The 21,358-nt window shown below is 64.9% G+C and overlaps 2 protein-coding genes across 5 annotated transcripts; one reads left to right on the top strand and one right to left on the bottom strand.

The window, feature by feature from the left end:
- The first annotated feature begins 4,105 nt into the window (after nucleotides 1–4,105).
- On the top strand, nucleotides 4,106–6,180 carry SDCBP2 (syndecan binding protein 2). Of its 3 annotated transcripts, none has more exons than XM_086622927.1 (8): nucleotides 4,106–4,165; nucleotides 4,292–4,367; nucleotides 4,640–4,743; nucleotides 4,920–5,081; nucleotides 5,357–5,532; nucleotides 5,598–5,769; nucleotides 5,924–6,015; nucleotides 6,126–6,180. In XM_086622927.1, exons 1-8 carry the CDS (start codon nucleotides 4,112–4,114, stop codon nucleotides 6,178–6,180), a joined length of 891 nt encoding a protein of 296 aa, XP_086479053.1. In that variant the 5' UTR covers nucleotides 4,106–4,111. The 3 variants fall into 3 exon arrangements, with proteins under 3 accessions (XP_086479053.1, XP_086479052.1, XP_086479051.1); XM_086622926.1 differs by having other exon boundaries at nucleotides 4,112–4,171; XM_086622925.1 differs by having other exon boundaries at nucleotides 4,112–4,165; nucleotides 4,292–4,376.
- A 2,058-nt stretch (nucleotides 6,181–8,238) lies between these two features.
- SNPH (syntaphilin) lies at nucleotides 8,239–12,747 on the bottom strand. 2 transcript variants are annotated; one of them, XM_086622992.1, is made up of 4 exons: nucleotides 12,686–12,747; nucleotides 11,688–11,888; nucleotides 10,028–10,177; nucleotides 8,239–9,370 (listed from the first exon to the last, which is right to left on the bottom strand). In XM_086622992.1, the coding sequence occupies exons 1-4, from the start codon at nucleotides 12,727–12,729 to the stop codon at nucleotides 8,239–8,241; spliced, it is 1,527 nt and encodes a 508-aa protein (XP_086479118.1). In that variant the 5' UTR covers nucleotides 12,730–12,747. The 2 variants fall into 2 exon arrangements, with proteins under 2 accessions (XP_086479118.1, XP_086479117.1); XM_086622991.1 differs by having other exon boundaries at nucleotides 11,688–11,789; nucleotides 12,686–12,729.
- Nucleotides 12,748–21,358: the final 8,611 nt, after the last annotated feature.

A 21,358-nucleotide genomic window follows, 5' to 3' on the forward strand; every position in this document is an offset into this window, starting at 1 on the left:
CTGACCTTAGCTAGGAGTCGTTTGAACGAAAGGAAACCTGGTAGTTGCTCGTTTTTTTTTTTTTTGGTGAGGATCTCTGTGGTGTTTTCAAACCAGAAATTGCTGCTGCTGCAAAAGCCATAGCAGAGTGAGGCTGAACGGATGCGGAGAGCAAAGTAGCCCTAGGATTGTGTGGGGGTCCCTGCCCGGCACCGGGGAGCAGCCGCTCCTTTCCCCGCTGCCCAGGCAGGGCGCAGCGTCGCCGCGGGCACCGCGGGTTTGCTCCCGGGAAGGGAGGGCTGCTCTGCCCCTGCTTCACTCTGCCATCTCACGGGGCACCTTCCTCCCTGCCCACCCCAGCCCGCTTTCGGGTTGATGGAGATGGGTTTCCATCAGAGCCCCACCACACCCTGACAGCGCAGTAGCTTCCTGGAGCTTTCTCTAAAGGAAAAAGGCAAAGCGCAGAGGAACGGAAGGTGCTGTCTGCAGGGGGGGGTGGTGGGGTCAGCGCAAGGAAATCGCCCCCATCCCCTCTCTTCCCCCCTGGAAAGGAAACGTCAGAGCCCGGTTGTCCGTGGTCGGAGCACACCTGACTGCTCTCTCCCGACACCTGATGCTGGTCATCGCCGCTTCTCCGGTCTCATGCCATGCGTAGCTTGCCCCGCTGCTGCCCCTCCTGCCCCCCCTCCGCCCCGCTGCTGCCCCTCCTGCCCCCCCTCCGCCCCGCTGCTGCCCCTCCTGCCCCCCCTCCGCCCTGCCTAGTGATTTGGTGAGAGAAATCGCCGCCGCGCACTTCCTCCTCCACCGCATAAAGGTATCAGGTTTTATTACTGCAATAAAAACGCTTTATGCTGGCTTTTCTCAACCCTGTGTCTTGGAGGTTTTTCCCTCGCCTGTCTGTTGCTCAGCACAGTGGGTGCTGTGCCAGGCTCTCGGGGTGCTGTGGGTGCTGTGCCAGGCTCCCGGGGTGCTGGGGGTGCTGTGCTGGGCTCCTGAGATGCTGTGCCTGGCTCCCAGGGTGCTGTGCTGGGCTCCTGGGGTGCTGTGGATGCTGTGGTGGGCTCCCGGGATGCTGTGCTGGGCTCCCAGGGTGCTGTGGGTGCTGTGCTGGGCTCCTGGGGTACTGTGCCAGGCTTGTTGGGTGCTGCGAGTGCTGTGTCAAGCTCCTGAGCTGCTGTGGGTGCTGTGCCAGGCTCCTGGGGTACTGTGCCAGACTCATTGGGTGCTGTGGGTGCTGTGCCAGGCTCCTGGGGTACTGTGCCAGACTCATTGGGTGCTGTGGGTGCTGTGCTGGGGTGCTGTGGGTGCTGTGCCAGGCTCCTGGGGTACTGTGCCAGACTCAGTGGGTGCTGTGGGTGCTGTGCTGGGGTGCTGTGGGTGCTGTGCCAGGCTCCTGGGGTACTGTGCCAGACTCATTGGGTGCTGTGGGTGCTGTGCTGGGGTGCTGGGGGTGCTGTGGCAGCAGGCAGGGCCGGCCTCTGGCTGTGCTGGCTTTGGGGCGGTGCTGGGGTGCTCAGCCCTGGGAGCACAGTGGGACGCCTGGGGCTCACTGGGCTCTGCGGGAAGGTGAATTTGCATAATTAATTGCCTTACCATAACCCATTAAACGTTGCCCTCGCAGCCTCTTGCTGTTGCCAGACTGGGAGCGCGAAGGGCTGTTCCCGGGGTCCCTCCAGCTCCGCAGAAGCACATCCATCTCTCCATGTATTTATTCAGCAGCCGCTGCTCGCAGGCTGGATCACCGCGGCCCTGAAAAGCCCTTTGGGGTGGTTTTGGTGCCCCACGGTGCCAGGTCGGCGGAGGCACCGGAGCCTCCTGCTTCTGGGCTTCAGTGCTGCAGCTCGGGCCTGCGGTGAACACGGCGTGGCTGCCGGCGCGGACGGTGCCCGGGCACCGCTGCGTCCTGCCACCTCCGCCAACGGCCTTTGCTCCGTTTGCCACGATCGATATCGCGGCCGCGATCGATAACGCAGCGAGTCCCGGCTCCCGAGCGGTTCGTTGGGAGCAAAGTCTGTTGAACGGGGGCGCGGGAGGACTGGGATGGCGCTGGAGGGAGCAGGAACCACGGGGCAGGGACGGCTCCGGTGCCAGGGCTGCGTTCGGGAGCACCACCGCCTGCACCGGGGCGTGTGGGATCGGGGCCACGCTGCCCAGATTAGCTCTGCCCTTAATTGCCGCTCAATTAAGCAGGACGGGCAGCTGCGGGGCGCCAGCACCGTGCTCTGCCCTTCGCCGCAACCGCTTCTAGGCGGAAACTCGAGGCGAGCTCGCGTTCCTCTTGCTGCAAAGCTTTTTGCTTTAATAATTAACCGGTGCCAGGCAGTGCCATGGCTTCTGGCTGGAGATAAGCCAGAGCTGGGGGGAGCTCGGGGCCCTGGGGGCCAGCGGCTGCCCCCCTCCAGCACCCACCCCCCCTGCGGTGGCTCCCACAGCCCCCACAGGCACAGATGGGGTGCGGGTCCCTCCAGCTCTGGCAGGGAGGGATTGGGGCAGGCACAGACCCCCACCCAGGGCACCATCCGTCTCTGGCTGCTGTTGGACATCTCCCTGCTCCCAGCCTGCCGTGATTACTGGTGGTTGAGCTGCTCCTGTCCCAGCTCAGGCTGCCGGGCACCGTCAGGCTAAAAATAACCCCAGTAAATAAATAAAACGCTTCCTCCTGGGCTGGCACGCGGGAGCGGAGGCGCAGGGAACTGGGATGTGCCCAGCTGCTGCTCCGCAGCGGCGCTGGCCCCGTGCCGGTGAGGTCCTGGGCTGGTGCCACTGGCTCTGTGCCCAACTGGGTGCCCGCGGGACCCCGCTGCCTGGCTCCTGGGGACACGGTGGTCCATGGCATCCCCAGTGCCGGCAGTGGGATGGGGCAGGTGGGTGCTGGAAGGCCGGATCCAGGGGTGACGTGGTGACGTCCCGCAGCAGCGGGATGCCCAGGTTCACGCCGTGCCCTGACTCAGGCGAACTCTGCCCTTGCTTAGTTTTTCCACCTGTGGCACAGGACTCCCACGGGGCCGTCACGCCTGGCGCGTGCCCCGGAGCCGCCGGTGACGGCTGGGAGGGTGTGGGATGCGGTGTCCCGGTCACGGCCACGTCAGCCCCACGTGCCTGGGCAGCAGGGTGTCAGCAGGAGCCCGCCACCCACGTGGGGCTGCTCACAGCGGGGGACCCCCCTTCACCCCCCTGGCAGCACCTTGGCTCCCCGATCTGGGGCACTGAGCTGCGGTGGCCCCAGCTGTGGTGTAAGGGCTGTGGCAGTGCCAGCAGCTGAGGGTGGCAATGCAGTGGGGAGGGGGCACAGTGGTGGCAGGAGGGGGGGGCACAGCCCCAACCCTGCTCCCCTAGGATGCCCAAACCCACAGAAAGCCATCTCAATCCCTGTGCCCATCCCCACGGTGCTAGGGCCCTGGGCAGCTTCAGCTTCACATTCCTCTTCCTCTTCCTCTTCCTCACCTGTGCCCTACCTGGCGGGGCGGTGGATCAGCCCCTCCCTGGGCTGGGCAAGGCTATAAATGCCCGGGGCTGGGCAAAGGGCAGCACACGGAGCAGGAGCTGGTGGCAGGTGAGTCCGAGGGAGCTGGGGCTGGGGTCTCACCCTGCCAGGGGTGCTGGTGCCAGGCAGGGGGACACTGTGGTCCCCAGGCTTCCCACGGGGCTCGGAGCTGGGTCTGGATTCAGCCCCTACACCCTGAGGTTTGGGCAATAGGTTTCGGGGTGCACGGTGCCGCGGGGCAGAGCTGGGCAGCACGGCTCGGCCATGGGCACAATGCAGGGTGCGTTGGGGGACGGAGGGGACCAATGGGGGTTTGAAGGCAGCGAGGAGCAGCTGGAGGAGCTGTTCCCATGGGACATCCTGCTCCCATCTCCGGGCGATGCTGGAATGGCCCCACCGCGTTGGTGGGTGCGGGGAGCAGGAACGGCCGCCAGCCAAGCGACGCCCAGGGTGCCCGTGCCCGGCACGCGGCCACCCGTGTCCCAGCTGCCAGGAAGTGGCGGAGGCAGTGGCCCTGATGACATGGCCCTGAGTCATGCCAGAGGCTTCAGGTGACAGCCCGTCTCGGGCACACGGGATGCTTGGGGAGGGGTGCCCCGGCCCTGAATCGCCCCATCCCCGTCCCCAGGCACCGCCACGGCAGCAGCGATGGCAACGCTCTACCCCTCCCTGGAAGACATGAAGGGCCACCAGATCTTGCAGGTCAGTGTCAGTGCAGCAGCGTTACGGGGGGGGTGAGTGGACCCCGATGGGTCCTGGCGGGGTCCCACCTCGGAGGGTCCCCAGGGCGGGGGGGCACAGCCTCAAGCAAACCCTGTCTCTTGGCAGGCGCAGGCAGCTGCCGGGGTGAGGACCCCCGCCACCACCGTGCTCACTGAGAAGCCGAAGCTCGTCTCGGGCACCGGTAAGGCAGGTTGTGGCCAGCTCTCCCTGTCGGGGGGCCGTCTGGGGACAGGGGAGCGATGCTCACAGTGGTGGGGGGCTCAGCTGAGACCCCTCCCCAGCTCAATGCATGGGTAGAGGATGGGATTTGGGGGTCTCTTTCCCCTGATCTATCCCTTGCTGTGTCTTCCATGCCGATGTCTGGCCTGTGGTCCCGGGGGGCTCCTGATGGGGGGAGGCGGTGGCTGTGGGTTGGGGACCCCCGAGCTGAGGTTGCCCCGGTGTGTCCCGCAGCGCCGCCCGTGCTGTACCCCGACCTGGCTGAGCTGGAGAACTACATGGGGCTCGCTCTGTCCAGCGAAGAGATCCGCAAGAACCTGCTCCCAGAAGGCAGCACCGTACGTGGCTCTCCCCTGCCCTGCGCGGGGCTCCCCCCGGGCACAGCATCGCTGGGAGGGGGGGTCCCTCCGGGGCCACATCCTGCCCAGGGAAGGGGTGCAGTGTCCCCCTGAGGGCTGATGTGCGCCGGGCGCTGAGCCCCCACCAGCCCCGCTGACCCCCGGCTCCATCGCAGGCGCTGACCCCCGCCGGACCCTCCCCGGGCCAGCTGGTCGCCCCCCTGAGCGGGAACAACGCGGGGCTGCGGCGGGCAGAGATCAAGCCGGGCGTGCGGGAGATCCACCTCTGCAAGGACGAGCGGGGCAAGACGGGGCTGCAGCTCAAAAACGTCGACCAGGTGAGGGGGCTGTGCGTGGCACAGCATGGCATGGCCTGGCATGGCATGACATGGTGCACCGTGCCCTGCCACGGTGCAGCATGGTATGATGTTGCACAGCAGGGCAGGGCACAGCATGGCACAAGCATGACGGCACAGCACAGCGTGACATAGCATGGTGTGTCATGGCATGGCAATGCGTGGCATTAAATTACGCAGCACGGCATGGTACGGCGTGGTGCATGGCACGACACGGCTGCCTGATCCCTGTGCCATCGCTCCCCCCATGTGCCCAGGGCATCTTCGTGCAGCTGGTGAAGGCCAACTCGCCGGCGGCGCTGGTGGGGCTGCGCTTCGGTGACCAGATCCTGCAGATTGACGGCAAGAACTGCGCGGGCTGGAGCAGCGACAAGGCGCAGCGGGCACTGAAGAAGGCATCCCCGGAGAAAATCGTCATGGTGGTGCGGGACAGGTGAGCAGGTGGGCGGGTGGGCGATGCCAGCGGCGGTGCCAGCACTGACCGCGCTCTCCCCGCAGGCCGTTCCAGCGCACGGTCACCGTGCACAAGGACAGCCGCGGCCACATCGGCGTCGTGGTCAAGAAGGGGAAGATCGTGTCGTTGGCCAAGGGCAGCTCTGCTGCCCGCAACGGCCTCCTCACCCACCACTGCATCTGCGAGGTGAACGGCCAGAACGTCATCGGCATGAAGGTACGGGCTGCGCACAACCGGCGGTGCAAAACGTGCCCCGCGGGTGGCCGGATCGGGCCCTGGCAGCCCTGCGGGGGCTGGAGCCGTAAGGAGGTGCCACGGGGTGGTGGGCAGAGCTGGGTGCCCCACGGGACCCACCCGCTCTCTCCCGCAGGATAAGCATCTCACGGAGGTGCTGGACAGGGCCGGGAACGTGGTCACGCTGACCATCATCCCCACCGTGATCTACGAGCACATGGTCAAACGGTGAGACCGCGGGGCCGCGGTGCCCACCCCCACCCCACCATGGCTCCCTGGGGCCCCCCAAGGGACACCCCCCCCAGCTATCCCCACTGAGCACCCATCCCTGTGCCCAGGCTCTCGGCGGGGCTGGTGAAGTCGGCCATGGACCACTCCATCCCCGACCTCTGACGCGATCGCTGCCATCCCGCTGTCCTGCACTGCGCGCTCCCGGATGCTCGGAGCGGGCCCTGAAGGTACCCCCGCAGCATCTGTTTTGGCACAAAACCCCTCGTCCCTGCAGAGGCGTGTGGCTGCAGGGTGGCACGGGGGGGGGCCGCCAGCTGGCAATGGCCCCCGTGGCCCCCCAGCCATCAGCAGAGCCAGGGCACGTGCCTGTTCCCGTGCCAGGGTTCCCGTGCCAGTGTCCCCGTGCCCCTGCTCGGGCAGCCCCCCTCGGGCAGACGGCTCCAGCCAAAGCAGACACAGACCCAGCGACGTTTATTACATCCACCACAGACAGCGAGTACAGGACAGGGGAAACAAGACAAGGGGGGGGGGGGTTACAGCTTTTTCAGTTCTTGTATTTAAAAAATATATTGTATAGATTTGTCTTTCAAATATAATCGTTACATTTATTTCTCGGCGAAGCTTTGGAGAGTCGCACGGACGTGAACACAGACCCACAAATACATTGCACAAGGGGCGTACAGCCCGGCTCCGCTCGTGCCCGCCGCCCCGCCAGCCTCGCCACCGCCTCTCCCCGAACGCTTCACCCGGCACCCAGTGCTGTGCCAGCGGCTGCCACCGCCTCTGCCACCCCCTGGCACCAGCCACCAGACAGGGGATGCAGGGAAACGCAGGGGACGCGGTGTGTGCCCCGCCGGGGATGGCTGGATGCTGGCACGCGGAGCATCGCCGGCTCCCGGGGCGCCTGGCAGCACCCATGGGTGGCGGGGTGGGGTTGGGGTGGGGGGAAACACCGTTAATTCAAGTCACGAAGAAGCCACAGACATTCGTGGGGGCGGGAGCACCGCGTGCCCGGGGGAGCCCCGAGTCTCGCTCCACGCCAGCCCCCGCTGAGCAATCGTTGCTGTCTTTGCTTCTGAAAAAAAAAGGCAAGTTTTTTTTTTCTTTTTCATTCCGGAGGCCACCAGCAAAGGGGGATTTGGCTGCGCTGGGGCAGGCACAGGTGCCCAGCTCTGCCCGCACCCCCTCGCTGCCTCCCGGCAAAGGCATCCCCGAGCTCCGGCACAGGGCAGGATTGCCAGCATCACTGGCATCACCGCCGCTGGAACCGCAAGAGCCCCCGGTCGCGCTCCGCGGTGGGCAGAGCCAGAGCTGGGGGGTCACCCCCCCAACAACAGGGCTTCAGTCTGTACCAAAAAAAAAAAAAAGTGAATATAGTGCAAAGCAAAGGGAGGGGGACACCGAGGCTCCCCCCGGGCCGCTTGGCATCGCTGGGTGCCACGGGAGCCAACAGCCCGTTCTGTGCCAGTGCGGGGAGGCACGTCCCAGGGACGGGCAGTTTGGAGGGGGCTGAGCAGGGCCCTTCCGGGCACCGTCCCACCGGAGGGAGGGTGGACACCCGACAGGGCTGAGGTGAAGGTGCCCCGTGGGCTCCCGCCATCCCCCAAACTGGTGCGGGGCTGCTCCCCATGTCCGGGCGGGCTCCCTCCCTCCTCCCACCCGCTGCCGTGGTCAGGGTGCAGCCTGCACCTGGGGCAAGAAACACACCCGGGGGGGTCCCACTCTGGCCCCCCCCCCCACTCTCCCCACTGCCAGGGGCTCCTCGCCATCGCCCAGCTGTGGCAGGGCTGGCCCTGGGGCAGGGCGAGGACAATGCAGACGCAAGTGCAATGATGGGAGAGCCCACCCACTGGGGGTGCAGCCCCCCAAAACACCTCCCCACCCCTTCCCCGCTGCGAGGCACCGCGGCAGCGGCCGGGCAGGGGCATCCATCGGGCAGGGGGTCGCAGCATGGTGCTCGATTCCGTGTCCCGCGTCACCGCTCGGCACCTCTTGTCCAGCAACGGTCCTTTCCCTCCTCCAGGACAAAGGAGCTGGGGGGTGTGGGGGGCAGCACACCCCGATGCACCCACAGACCCCCTCCTCGCCCTTCCCCACCCCACCCCGGGCTGCGTAACGAGCTGGAGCCGACGAAGGACTCCAGGAGAGCGGGGCCATGCCAGGGCTTTACAATCAGCCGTCGGGTCCGTGGGGGCGGGCGGGGGGGTGTCGGGGTGGGGGTCAGGGCTGGGCGCTGCCCCCGGGGCTGGCGACGGGGCGACAGCCCATCCTGCGGATGGAGTGGAGGGCGACGGTGCAGCAGCCCCGCAGCAGCGAGCTGATGTTGTAGATGGGCTGACCCTGCCGGCGCTGCGAGCGGCACAGCCAGGCCACCGTGGGCACCGCTGGCACCACCACGGCCAGCAGATCCACGATGAAGTGGCGGCTCCAGTAGCTCTTGGAGGGGGCGGCCTCGCAGCCCGTCGCCTCCGTCGTCTCCTCCTCCACCACGCAGGCGATGGCCACGGAAGGGCTGGCACCGGGGGGCTGCCGCACCGCTGGGTTGCAGGAGGTGCCCGCCTCGGCCCCGGCACCTGCCGTGGCAGTGTCGGGCTCAGCCACCAGCAGGTCCGTGGCCCCGGCGGGGTTGGAGAGCTCGGGGCCGGGCATCACATCTTCCATTTCGGAGACCCAGGCTGAGGTGGGGCTGCCCAAGCTGCAAGCCTGGGACTTCATCACCTTCTCCAGGATGGTGTCCAGGTCGGGCTGGCAGGGCACGAAGTCCGTCTGGATGGCACGCTCCTGCATGCAGCTGGCCTGCACCCCCGCCTCCACACCGCCCCGTAGCCCCAGCAGCTTCTCGTAGGTGGAGCTGGGGGGCAGGCGGGTGCCGGGCTCACACCCCCCTTCCAGCGGGTCCATGTGGCCAGGAGCTTCCTCCGCCCCCGCGAAGCCGCTGTCGGCCCCCTCGTCCAGCGAGATGGTCTGCGAGCCCCCCACGTTGCGGTCCCCGGCCCCCTGGTCGCTCAGCTTGGTGTAGGTGGAGCTGCGGGTGAGGGAACGGGCCGGGGACCCCCCCGCCGACTCGCCGGCCCCCTCCTCCTTCAGCGCCCCGTTCTGTGCCACCTCCATGCTGTGCAGCAGCGTCTCCAGCTTCTTGTTCTGGATGTTGATGTCCACGAAATACTTCTGGAGCCCCTTGTCCTTCTCCAGCAGGTTGTTCTTCACCGTGTCGATGACCTGCTTCAGCTGCTTGATCTCCTTGCGGGCTTCCTTCAGCGCCAGCTGGGCCTCCACGCGGTGGCACTCCTCCTCGATCCAGTCCTCCTGCATCCGCGACAGCTGCGTCTTCAGGTCCTCGATCTCGGCATCCCTGCGAGAGACGGGGAGGGCACCGTCGTGGCGCTGAGGGGGCTGCGGGGCCAGCCCCAGCCTCGCGTGCCCGGCTCTTAGCTGGAGCCAGATCACCCCGTAAAACCCACAACTGGGACCCAGGGATGGATCCAGGAGCTTGGAGACCCTCGGGAGCGATGCTCGGGGACCCTCGGGAGTGATGCTCGGCCCCTTCCTGGAGGGGCTGCGTGGGGACCGGCAGGTGCCCCGGGCGGGCGCGTGGCAGCTGGCACGCCAGCGAGGACGTGCCTAAGCCCGAGAGGAGCAGATGGGGATTAGCCACCCTCTGACGCTGAAATTCAGAAAAACCCGTGGCAGAGACTTAACGGGTGGCGCAGGGGAGAGCGCGGCCACCGCAGGTGGGACGTAGGGGCTCTGCGGCCCCCAAATCTGCGGCTCCCCAGTCGGATGGGCAGCAATGCCCGATGCCCGCGTGCCTGCATATGCCACTGCAAAGCCGTGAATCCACTGCCTGGGCATGAGCCCGAGGACAAGACGTGGCATCGGGAACCGAGAGCACCCAGAAGGACCAGTCCCATAGAGGAGCTGCCACCATGGGTGGTGATGGCTGGTGCCAGGGACACTTCCCAGCGGCTCCCATGCCGGGGGGGGCTGTGCCCACTGCCCCCATGCTCACCTGTCCTGCAGCCGCTCCTGCGTGTCCTTCAGGCGAGCTTTCAGGTGCCGGATGCAGACCTCCTTCTGCTGCAGGGGTGTCAGGTACTGCTCCGGTGTCGGCGGCTTTATCCCATGGTTGTCACTGCAGAGGTTGTACTTGGCCGAGCGCCTGCGGGGACACGGCTGTCACCCACCCGCTGGTGCCAAGCGCTGGCATGGGCTCGGCAGAGCGGTTCCAAGGGAGATGCCCGCTCCTGGGGTGCAGCCCTGTAGTGCATCCCAAAGGAGCCCTGCAGGCGGGAGGGGCAGGGTGGGTGTCTCAGGGTGCCGTGCCGCCGGCGGGAGGGTGGCCACGGGTCCCAACCCTGCCGAGCCCTCCACAGAGCCGCAGGCTTTGCCAGGGCAGCGGGTGCACGAGCAGAGCGGGGAACAGGCGGGCGCCGAGGTCTCTGCATGGCCAGAGCAAGCTTTCCAGGGAATGACAGCTGCGATGGAGACCCCAGGGTGGGATCGGCCCCGCCAGAGATGGAGTCGGAAGATGTGTAACGGGAGGGATCAGGCTGGAGCAGGGCTGGAGCTGGTGGCTGTCCTGCCCATGGAGAGCAAGCTGGGGCATCTGGCATCTGCTCCGGGCTCGGACAGCGGCACGTCCGGACCCTCCTCCTGCTGCCACCGAAGCGGATGCGGTGACGCCTCTGGCACAAAGCCCAGGGCAGCGCGGAGGGCAGGGGCTGGTCAGGGACAGGGGCTGGGGCTGCGCGTCTGGAGGCACACGGAGAGCTCTGCGCGGCACGACACGCTCCTGCGTTGCGGCAGGGTGGACCAAACCCCCGTGCAGCGCAGCAGGTACCCTCTGTGCATGGCAGCGGGGCAGCCCAAAACCCCCCCCACGCTGACAGGCAGCCCAGCAGCACCAGCAGCACCAGCAGCCTCCAGACAGACAGAAGCATCGTGCCAGGAGCAGCCGGGCAGAACCGTGGCCTCGCAATGCCCCGCGGCAGCGCCACGGCCACCGCTCCCTGCTGTGGCACACATGGTTAACCTTGGGCCCACCGCATCCTCCCAGATTTGATGCCACTTCTGGGAGCTGAGAGGTGACTGGGGACAGCCTGGATGGCCCACAATGCGGGCACAGGCTGCTGTGCCCACAGCGCTGGGGCCAGTGCCCATCCCACAGCTCGGAGCCCAGCTGTTTATGCCCCAGCACACTGGGAGCTCCCTGCTGGGAAGCCAGGCTGCCACCCACCCTTGCCAGACCTCCACTGGGCAGCACGGGGGGGTGGAAATGAAGCTCTTGTCCACTGTGCCCTTGGTCCCCAAGGACCCAGGGTGCTCCTCGGGGTGCAGGAGCGGAGGCAGGGACACGTGCAGCGTGCAAGCCACAGCCACGGCCGGACAGGAGAGAAGGGGATGGGGTGCCAGGCTGGCAGGTGGGGGGACAGGGAGGGAGAAGACACGACAACGGCGATGGAAAGGTTTGGAGGATGATGGTGGGGTCTTTGCGAGACACACCAGCAGCTCCAGCAGCTCCAGCTCCCCCAGCCGCCGCACGCACAGCCTCGCTCCACCTGCCCCTGCACTCCTGTCCCTGCTGGGCACCAGCACGGGCAGCACGGGTGCTGCTCCCCCCTGCCTGGGGGCACTTGGCAGCCGCCCTGAGGCCACGGGTGATGGGTTACCTTGGGGTGGGGCTGCTGTCGCTGCCCTTGCAGGAGCCAGAATTGCTGCTGCTGCTCAGCGAGGAGGTGCCGTAGGTGTCCCTCCCGGGGGGCGAGGGGCGCCTGGAGGCAGGGAGAAGAGGCTGTGTCTCAGGCCGAGTGGCTGAGGGCGCTGAAGACTTAAAGAAGGAGGCAAAGCCACTCCGTCCATAAACCCCGCGACTGCCAACCACCACACCGAGAACACACAAGACAAAAGGACAAAACAAACAGCAGGGATCAAAATGGCACGGACACGGCGACGGCTGCAAAGGCAGGGCTGGGGGGGCTGCCCACCCGCTCCCCCCCACCCAGCGGGGCATCCCCCGGGTGCTGGTGTGGCATCCCTGCACCCCGAGGACCAGGAGTGCCCTGGGACCCCTCCCCGGGAGCGTGGCCGTGGCAGAGCTCGAGCCACCCCGCTGCCAAGTCAGCACCTACACGTGGGCAGATCTGCCTTCTCTCTCTGCCCACACTGCTGGTGGCAGCCAGTTCCTAAATAACAGCAGCCCAGGTCATGGAGACATTGGGAGGGGAATTAATGCTTTTTTTCTCTCTTTTTCCCCCCCTCTCGCTCCTTATCAGTGCAGCTCAAGGAGAGGCTTTCCAAGGGCTGGCAAACACACCTCCCAGCTCACCACCCCAACCCCAGCACCCCTGTGCTGCTGCCCGGGGCCGGGGCCCTCCACCACCACCTGCCTTTGCCTGGACGGACAGAGGGGGTGGTCCCGGCTGCAGCTGAGACGGACAGAGGGACGGACAGAGGGACGGGGGGGTGCAGCGCTCGGGGGCTGCATGCACAGACGGGGAAGTGCTGTGCAGCGGGCAGCGACATGCAACCCCCCGAAAGCCGGGCTGGGGGTTCGTGCTGCAAAGTGGCAGCTCGTGGTGTGGGTGGGGATCGTTCCCTCCCTGCTGCCAGCCAGGAGAAGTGCCAGGCAGGTGCCGGTGCCCGGTCCCAGAGTCCGAAGCGTATTCACCTTCGCGATCCGGTGGACGAGCGTCTGCTCCCCGGCAGAGACATTGCCGCGGTGCCACAGGTCCTGGGCGCGGGGAGCTGCGGGTCAAACGCAACAGAGAGAGGAGGTGAAGGCAGAGAAACGGCCCCGGTGAGACGGGAACGATGCGATGTGCCAGCACTGGGGTGGGCCCCTGTGCCAGGGCATCGGTTTAGTCCCCAGGGCCATCCGTGCAGGGACAGATGTGGACTGCATCCCCTGCACATCTGGGCTGCGCTCCCCACCTGCCTCCCACAGCCCAGGAGCACCGGGATGCTGCGTGCCCGGGGTGCATCTCCAGCAGGGCATGCTGTGGGCACAAGGCGAGGGATTTCATAATTTGCAAGGCAAAACAGAAGCATGGCACGTACCTACCCATGGCCTAATGCCCCTTTCCCACCAGTTTCCAGGCACGGGACAAGGTTTTCCCTGACCCCATGTCCCCAGCCCCGCCACAGGGACGCAGGGTGCCTGTGGTGGTGGCATTACTCGGGGCAGAGGTGGGACGAGGGCTCTGACACCCAGCCCTGGACCTCACCGAGCTCCCCCCAGACAGGCAGCTGTCCCCGCAGCGGGCTGGGCACCTGCTTTTCCTTAATTAAATCAGAATCACTCGTTGGCCAGTGCAATCAGGTAAGGAAGCGCAGATCCCTGCGTGATGCGGCAGCAGCAGCTAATCCCTCGGGAAACGCAGAGCCCCTTTTCCTGTAAATAAATAGGCCAGATCCAGAGGCTCGTAGCAACTGGCAGGAGCTGCTCGAGGAAGCAGCAGCTCGAGCACACGCAGGGACGTGAACCGCTGCAGTGGAGGGGAGCGACAGAAAGCGTCTGCTCAGCACGTCCATCCTGCCGAGCATCCCACGGCACTGCGGTGATGCCCCGCTGCGCCCTCGGGCTGCCAGGGATGGCTGGGCCAGGGGCACCGTGCGAGCTCCCTCCCCATCCCTGAGCCCATTCACGATGCCGGTATTTGTCCCAGATTTTGGCAGCTCCAGCCCAGAGCAACGCGAGTGACGGGACCGGCCAGCTGGTAATGGATGGGCGACTGGAAACGCTAAGTGCAGCTCGGCCCCAGTCTGGGGGAGCACGAGGAATGCGACAAGAGGAGGAGGCAGGAGAGGAGGAGGGAGCACAGCCAGCTCGCCCTGATGCAGCCTTTTGCATTTGCCACCTCAGGGCTGTTTTTTCCAGGCTACCTCCCGCCTAAAGCTCAAAGCCCACGGTGGCCAGCCCAGGCCTCTGCTCTGCCCAGGGCTCGCTGCCCCCTGAGCCCCAAGCGCGGGCACCGCGGAGCCCAGAGAGCTGGAGCAGAGGAGCCGCAGTGAGGTCCCAGCCCTGGCAGGCACAGTGAGCCACACCAGGGGGGTGCCAGCACCCCCCAGGACACAGTGGTCAGGATTTGGGGATCCTGCTACTCCCCTCTGGGATGGATTCGCCAGGGGAGGACCTGGGCAGGGGGAGGCAGCGCTCTGCCCTGCCCCATAACGGCTCCTGGGTCGACAGCGTGTGCCGGCGGGCGCCTGCGGGCTTCGCTAATGCAGCAGCGTGAATCAGCATCCAACGGGAGCGCTGAGCGTGGCCCCAGCGCCGGCAGGAGCATCATCCGGCAGTGCCATGAGGGGCTGCGGCACGGCCCAGGCTCCGGCACAGCCCAGGCTCTGGCACAGACCGGGCTCCAGCGTAGCCCAGGCTCCCCCGCTTTCCCCTGCTCCTGGGCAGCTCTCAGGCAGAGCTTTAGGGAGATTTGTGGCCACAGGGATTAACTCCTCACCCTCTGGCAGCCCCATGCCCTGTGCCCCAGCCCGATGCAGCCCAGCGGCACCTGGCATCGCTGCTGCCTCTTGCTCATCCCTGTTCACAGCGAAGTTACCCACACGCAAACCTGCTCTGCTCAGGGGTCCCTCTGCTCTTCCTGGCAGCACTGAGGGGTAACACAGCACCAGGCAAGTGCCAGCACCGCAGATGGCACATATGTGTCCGGCACATGGGCTGGTACCATTCCAGGGCCTCCTGAGAGCACCCTACACTGCACCCCAGGAGCCTGCCCCTGCACCCACAGCTGGGAACAGCTCTGCAGAGACGCCTGGATTCGGCCTCACACCTGGTGAGCTCAGTTCCTCCTCCTCCTCCTCCCTCTGCTGCAGACTCGCCTGGCACCTGTGCCAAGGCTCGATGCCTCTTGCGATGCTCTCGCAGGTTTAGGGGGTGAGAAACTCAGCGCAGCCCCGTGCTGCTGCTGCAGGGAGCGTGGCTGAGGTATGCCAGCGGGCACCGAAATCCCATGGCGGGGAGCACCGTCCTGCGCACTGCCAAGGGCCTTGTCTCACAAACATGATGGGCTGCGCATCCCCTCCCAGCCGGGTACCAGCTCTGCCTCGCCAGGCTGCCCAGGGCAGCTTGAACCATCAGGCCGGAATTCAATCACCGCTAATAAATTATCACTGACTTTATTCCCAAAGAATCGATGGGCCATTTCGGTCTCCCTTAAAGCCTCATCGTGCCCCAGGGCTGCCAAGGACAGGCAGGTTGGGCAGAGTTAGCACCGAAGCTCAAAACACACCTTCCCACATGGTACATGGCGACTTTGCCTCTGAGGGCAGAGGGAATTCCGTGTTTGCACTCGGAATTACCACCGTCGCACGGACCAGGACGAGCAGCTACAGTGCAAAGGGAGCCTCGCCATGGGAGCAAGAGGAGCTCCAAGATTATCTTATCGCATCTGGAATGCAAGAAAGGGAGAAGCAGCGACGATCTCTGCTTTCCCGGCCATTTGCAGAGGGGTCCGTTCCCGCAGAGGGGCTGCCCCTGCCCTCCCGCGGGACCCGTGCCAGCCCTGCAACGCCTGGCACTCCTGGCGGCGCCGGCTCGCTGCCGCGGCTGCTCATCGATTAGGCGTTAGGAAAAACACAGAGAGAGGAAATGAAAAGCGTTCGAGGATGAACAACCGCCTCTCCGAGAACACTGCACGCTCTCCAGCGAGGAAGACGATGGCAGCCACGAGAGCCAAGAAACGCAGAGGAGTAACCAAGAGCAGGTCACCGAAGCCTAAAAACCATCTAATAGACGGGGCTTGGGGCAGGAGTCAGAGCAAAGCTGCAAAGGGAAGAAGAAAAGGAGAAATCCCATAAAAACAAGGGAGTGGAAAGCATCCCAGGCCGGGGCAGAGGGCGGGCAGGCTCATTGCTCCGTGCCGGAAGCATCGGGAGCAGGGGGAGCGGAGCTGCCCATGGCCAGCACCACGCGGGGAAGGCAGCTCCCGCTCAGCACGGGAACAAACCCCCAAAACGAACATCGGGAGTCTCAGCAGTGGAAGAGGGAACTCAGGCCTGGAGGATGACGTGCCGTGGCCAGCAGCTCCCGCTCTGCAAACCCCAAGTCAAGCAAAGGGTGTAAGAGACGAAGCCAGGCCTCATGTGCCAGCTGAGAGCTGGTGGGGAAGGGATCTCCTCCACCTTATTTTCATCTTTGATGAAGAAGCAACATTGGGAACATCTTGCAGGACAGAAAAGAAACATGGGAGAATCTCTTCCTTGTGGGTTGATCCTTATGGAGCTGATGAAAACAGCTTGTGCCTCCAGAGGGGACGTGCCCACAGCACAGGCTCTGGAGAGACCCCGAGCAGCAACAACCCAGCATCAGGAACGGGCACTGAGCCCAGCAACACAAACTCCAGGCTCCGCAGCGCAGCCTGGGCTTGCAATTCCGCAGAGATTTGAAGATTGCTCATCCCCAGGTGCTGGGCACACCAGTAGGACCCTGCTCAGCTCAGCACCTCTGCGGCCGCTCTTGTCTGACCAACGTACAGCAGATCCAGAGATCATGCCGCAAACCACCTTTACGTGTTTCAGCACCTTGCAAATCCCCCCAAAACGCAGCTCAGGGGACAGCAGGATAAACGCTGCCCGTTGCAAAGTCCAACGCTCTCTCCTGGAGCCACCGACAGCATCGCTCCCCGCGAATCCCCCAGCCCAGAGTGGAACAGAAAAGCAGCTCTTCTAAAAACAACAGCACAAAATCGGGCTTATTCCGTGCGTGGAATTAGCCTGGGGAATTCATGCTAAATAAAAGCCATGGTCCTTGGTAAGGAAACAGCCGGAGTCCCAGCACGGAAAGCTGATACCCCACGCAGGGTGGGACGGAGCACGGCCGGGCACAAGAGCCCCTCGCCCCCAGGACCCCCCTCACCGGCACATCGTGCTGTAACTGCTGCAGTCAGCAGCGCTCAGCACCACGCGGGGCTCAGGCAGCCACTGCTCCCTGCTGCACCAGTAACGGTGTCCAGCACTGGCACCCCCAGACATGGCACATGTTCCATCCTCACCAGCACAAGTTGCTCGGCCGGCACCTTGGCATGTGCTCTGGGGCCAAGAGCCCCCCACACTGCCACTGTCCTGGGGTGGGTGACACCACGGGGCTCGGAGCTGCACCCCTCCATGGGTCCCCAGCTCCCACCAGTTGCAGAGAGGATCTGTGACCCACCCATCACACCATGACAATGATCCAAAGTGTGATGGGTGGCAGAGCGGTGGCAGGGCGGTGACAGTGCCAGCAGAACACCCCGAGGCTCAAGCCGGTGCCCCAGAGGAAGATTTCCCCAAGAAGAGCAGCTCAGCCATCATTTTGGGATTGCTGCCCCACAGAGATGTCTCGTGGGCTGGAACGCCGCTGCCTCTCCATGCCAGGCTGGATCCCTTGGCTGTACCAGCAACAGACAGACGGGGCTGGGCTGGTATCGCTCCTCCTAGAAGCTTCCTGCGTGAGAAACGGGGCCACAGGACCCCCGGAGAGACCCTCACCATCAGCTCCGTGAAGCTTCCAATGGTTCCTCGGCTCGTTCCTCCGGAGGTTCCGCCACCGCCGGCTCCCGCTTCAGAGGCGTTTCTCTTTGCTTAACTTCCGCAGGGTTCGGAAGGAACCGGCTGCTGCGCTGGCCCGAGCTGCCCCACCAGCTCATCCCGTCCCCGCAGGGAACACGCAGCGAAGGTGTAAGAGCAGGCGGGCCCGTTTGGCAGCCCCAGCCCTCGGCACGCAGCCGCCCAGGCCCAGCAGCCGCTGCATTTCCCTGGATTTCTCGCTCACTGCTTCTTTTGTTGGAGTTGCCATCACCCTGCCCGCTGCCGGATTCTCTTGTTTTCCTCGATGCATCCTGCGTTAGGAGCGTTTTGTGACGGTGGCACCAAGCCCAAGCGTCTAAGAACAGCTTTACTGATTCTGCAGAAACCTCGGGAGAAGAACCGTGCCTTCCCTGCGGGTCCCTCCCCACTGGGTGGGGGGGTGGCTGGGAGATTTTTCAGCCTTCCAGTACTAACAAGATTAAAAGCGGAGAGCAACAGGAGGAGGGAAATCACAGCTTCGTTTTCCAGGGAACAAAAAGGGCTCCTGAGGAGACCTCCCTGCCTTTCCGACACAGGCTCTGCTTTTCCGTCATGCTAAAAATAAGCAAAGTGCTGAACACGACAACCAGCGACCTGATTTGGGACGCAGCGCTGCATCTCTGAAACCAGCAGCAAGGCCGGGATCAGTTTCTGTTTGCAAAGGGACTGGGATGCAGTTGGGTGGTGGTGGGAAGGAGCAGGATCTGGCAGCCGCAGCCGGCAGAAGTCCAGTGAAGGAGATCAGCACCGTGGGCACAACGGGCACCATCTGAGCTGCCAGAGGCAAACATCAGCTGCCGGGTGCACAGTGCTGACCACGACTGCGCTTCACTTTCTGTGCCACGGGGGATTTTTTTGGAAGACAGAGGCTGCTTTGCTCTGGCTCGGGACTTTCCAAGGGGGCTGCAATATTTCCAGGGGCTGGGAAAGTCTGCTCCCTGCTCCAGCAGAGACGGGCTCACCCCGAGGCAGGCAGAGCTTCACCTGGGTCCCGGACAGAGGGAGATGCTCCAGTTCACACCAGGGCAGGGTGCTCGGGGCAAGAGAAAGGACAAAACGCACAGGATGTTTATGCAACACCACCAGAAAAATCAATTTTGTTAAGAGTTGTCGTATCACGTAACGCAACACAGGAGCGTCTCCTTTTATTCTCGTTTGTTATAAAATGCTGAGTTGACACCCGGAGATTACAGGAAAATAGAGACCATTCAAAAAGATCGGGTTATGCAGCTCATCACTTTTCCAGCTGACCTGGCTGCAGCACCAAACGGGGAGGTGGCAATTCCTGGCCCTCGTTAGCTCAAAATAAGGTGCATGACCAGAGGGAACAGGCTGGTGCCTGCTGGGGCCTCTGGAAGCAAAGGGAAAAGGGAACAGAGCTCCGTGAAAAACGCTGTAGCAGCAGCAGTTGCCATGAGAGTAGCAGCAGGATACCCGGGATGCAGACCCTACGGTCTTTCCCAAGGCTGGGAAGGTTGGCAGGTTGGGGATACACACAAGGCTACACCCCACAGCCCATCCTGTGCTGGTGCTCTGCTGGAGTGCTGAGCTGAGGACCGGTAACCAGAAAGAAGAGCCCACTCCTCCAGGATATGCAGGCAAAAACATGGAAGGGAAACCCAGCTTCCAGCACGACAGCTACTCCTCCCCTCCGCACCCCGGCACGGCCTCGGCGCGGTGGAAGCAGGTCTCCCCTAACCACCATCCACCTCGAGCGAGGGCTGGGAAAGGCGGTGGTCACGGAGGATTAGCCCGGGTATCCGCACCGCTGGAATGGCCTGCTTGAACAACACGCCAAATCTCCCGTCCCAGCCTGCTGCAACGCTGCCGAGGGGTGAGCACAGGCACTGCCCCCTCCTGACCCCCCCGCCGGGCACCTCCGCAGCCCCGGAAACCAGGATTTGCACCTTCCTGCACAAGGTCATGGCACAACGCACCCACTGCCCAGGGAAGGTGAGAACGCCGGTGTTTACAGGCACCACGATCGCACCGCAGCGGGTCTGTGGGCGACACCAGGCAGCACTGACCTTGCGGGAGGAGAGGAAAGGAGCACCCGGCTCATCAGTCGGCGCATGTGTTTTCCGTATCCCTCCGGAGACGGAGCAGTAAGCCGTTAGATAATAAAATCTCCATTGCACAGCAGCTCCGGCTCCTGCAACGCCCCACGGTGCCGGGAGAGACGTTTGGGTGCTGTACGAGCAGATGTGGGTCTGGTGCATGCAGGGAGGGTCTGGTGCATGTGACGTGGGTCCGGCACGTGTGACGTGGGTCTGGTGCGTGCGATGCGGGTCTCGTGCGTGTGATGCGGGTCCTGCACATGTGATGCGGGTCTGGTGAGCGTCATGTGTGTCCGATGCATGTGGTGTGGATCTAGTGCATGCAGTACGGGTCTGGTGCTCATGATGCAGGACCGGTGTGCGTGATGTGGGTCCAGGTGCACGTGATATGGGTCTGGCGAGCGTGACATGGGCCTGGTGCATGCCGTGGGGGTCTGGTGCATGCAATGCAGGTCTGATGCATGCGTTGCTGGTCTGTCGGGTGTGACGTGTGGCCGGTGCATGCCGTGGGGTCCAGTGCACGCTGTGAGGGTCCGGTGCATGCGATGCAGGTGTGCTGCAGACCCACTGCGTGACCCGCCCCAAGCACCCCCTGCCCCATGGACCCCTGCCGGCCCCCCGATGCGGAGCGGCGCTGGCAGCCCAGTGCTGCGGCCCGCCTCCCCCCCCCCCCGAGTCTGCAGCCAGAAAGGGATGAGTCACGGCGGCCGCCGGGGCCCCGCCGCCCCCCACCCGCCCCACTCACCTGCGCGGGGCCCCGCCGATGTCCGGGGGGGTCGGGGGGGAGCTCAGCGACCTGGCGAAGAAGGGGAGAGAGCGGGCGGTGAGCGGCGGCTGCGCGGGGCGCGGAGCGGAGCGCGGTGCGGTACCGTGCGGCCCCCCCCGCCCCGCGCCCTCCCCCGCCTCCATCACCTGCGCCGGTCTCCATGGGTGCGGCGGGGCGGCCGGGGAGCGCGGCGGCGGAGGGATGGCGGAGGGATGGAGGGAGGATGGAGGGATAGGAGCGGGGAGGGAGGGAGGGCGGGAGGGAGGAAGGCAGGGATGGAGGGAGGGATGGAGGCAGGCAGGGAGGGAGGGATGAGCCTCGCAGCTGCGTAATTTGCCTCCCTCCTCTGCGCTCTTAAAGCGACGGCGGCGCGGGTGCCCCCCCGCCGGGTTTCCCCCCGTTTCTATGGCAACTCCCTTCTGCCGGGGCGCACCGCTCCCAAATAAAACAAAACAAAAGCCGGTTTTTGAGGTCCCTCCCTGGCGGCGGAGCCCCGCGAGCCGGGGGCTCCGTGCGCCCGGGGCCGGCGGCGGCGGCGGGTCGGGCTCGGCTCTTCTCCCCGCGTAACCCCGGAGGAGGAGGAGGAGGAGGAGGAGGAGGGAGCCGGGGCAGCCCCGCGCTGCAGCCACCCGGCCCTTGGAGCCTCCCATCGTTGTAATTTTCACCTAATTAGTCCAATTCTGGGAGCGTCCGTGCGCCTAATTAATGACGCACTTCCATAAAGTTAAATAACCAAATAAATCAAATCGTTTCAAGACCCTTGGGTCAGGCTGGCAGCGGCGACCCCGCCAGCCGCGGCGTTGGGTGGCACAGCAGCAGGCACCGGCGGAACCGACCCGCTGCCCAGAGCTCGTGTGCGGGGCTGGTTCTCTTGGTGCCCTCCCCGCTCGCTGGGTGGGAAATGGTGGTGGTGACCACTTGGCATGGCCTGTCTCATGTCTCGAGCACGGCCTGGTTG

The sequence above is a fragment of the Tauraco erythrolophus genome, chromosome 18 (assembly GCF_009769465.1).
Source record: "Tauraco erythrolophus isolate bTauEry1 chromosome 18, bTauEry1.pri, whole genome shotgun sequence".
NCBI classification, from domain to species: domain Eukaryota; kingdom Metazoa; phylum Chordata; class Aves; order Musophagiformes; family Musophagidae; genus Tauraco; species Tauraco erythrolophus.

Excerpts from the sequence above, each read along its gene's own strand:
- SDCBP2 (XM_086622925.1), top strand. The coding sequence starts at position 4,112 with ATGGCAACGCTCTACCCCTCCCTGGAAGACATGAAGGGCCACCAGATC. Across the intron at positions 4,744-4,919 it reads TGCTCCCAGAAGGCAGCACC|GCGCTGACCCCCGCCGGACC; the intron begins GTACGTGGCTCT and ends GCTCCATCGCAG. Across the intron at positions 5,082-5,356 it reads AGCTCAAAAACGTCGACCAG|GGCATCTTCGTGCAGCTGGT; the intron begins GTGAGGGGGCTG and ends CCATGTGCCCAG.
- SNPH (XM_086622992.1), bottom strand. The coding sequence starts at position 12,729 with ATGTCTCTGCCGGGGAGCAGACGCTCGTCCACCGGATCGCGAAG. Across the intron at positions 11,889-12,685 it reads TCGTCCACCGGATCGCGAAG|TCGCGGGGTTTATGGACGGA; the intron begins GTGAATACGCTT and ends GGTGGTTGGCAG. Across the intron at positions 9,371-10,027 it reads CAGGAGCGGCTGCAGGACAG|GGATGCCGAGATCGAGGACC; the intron begins GTGAGCATGGGG and ends CGTCTCTCGCAG.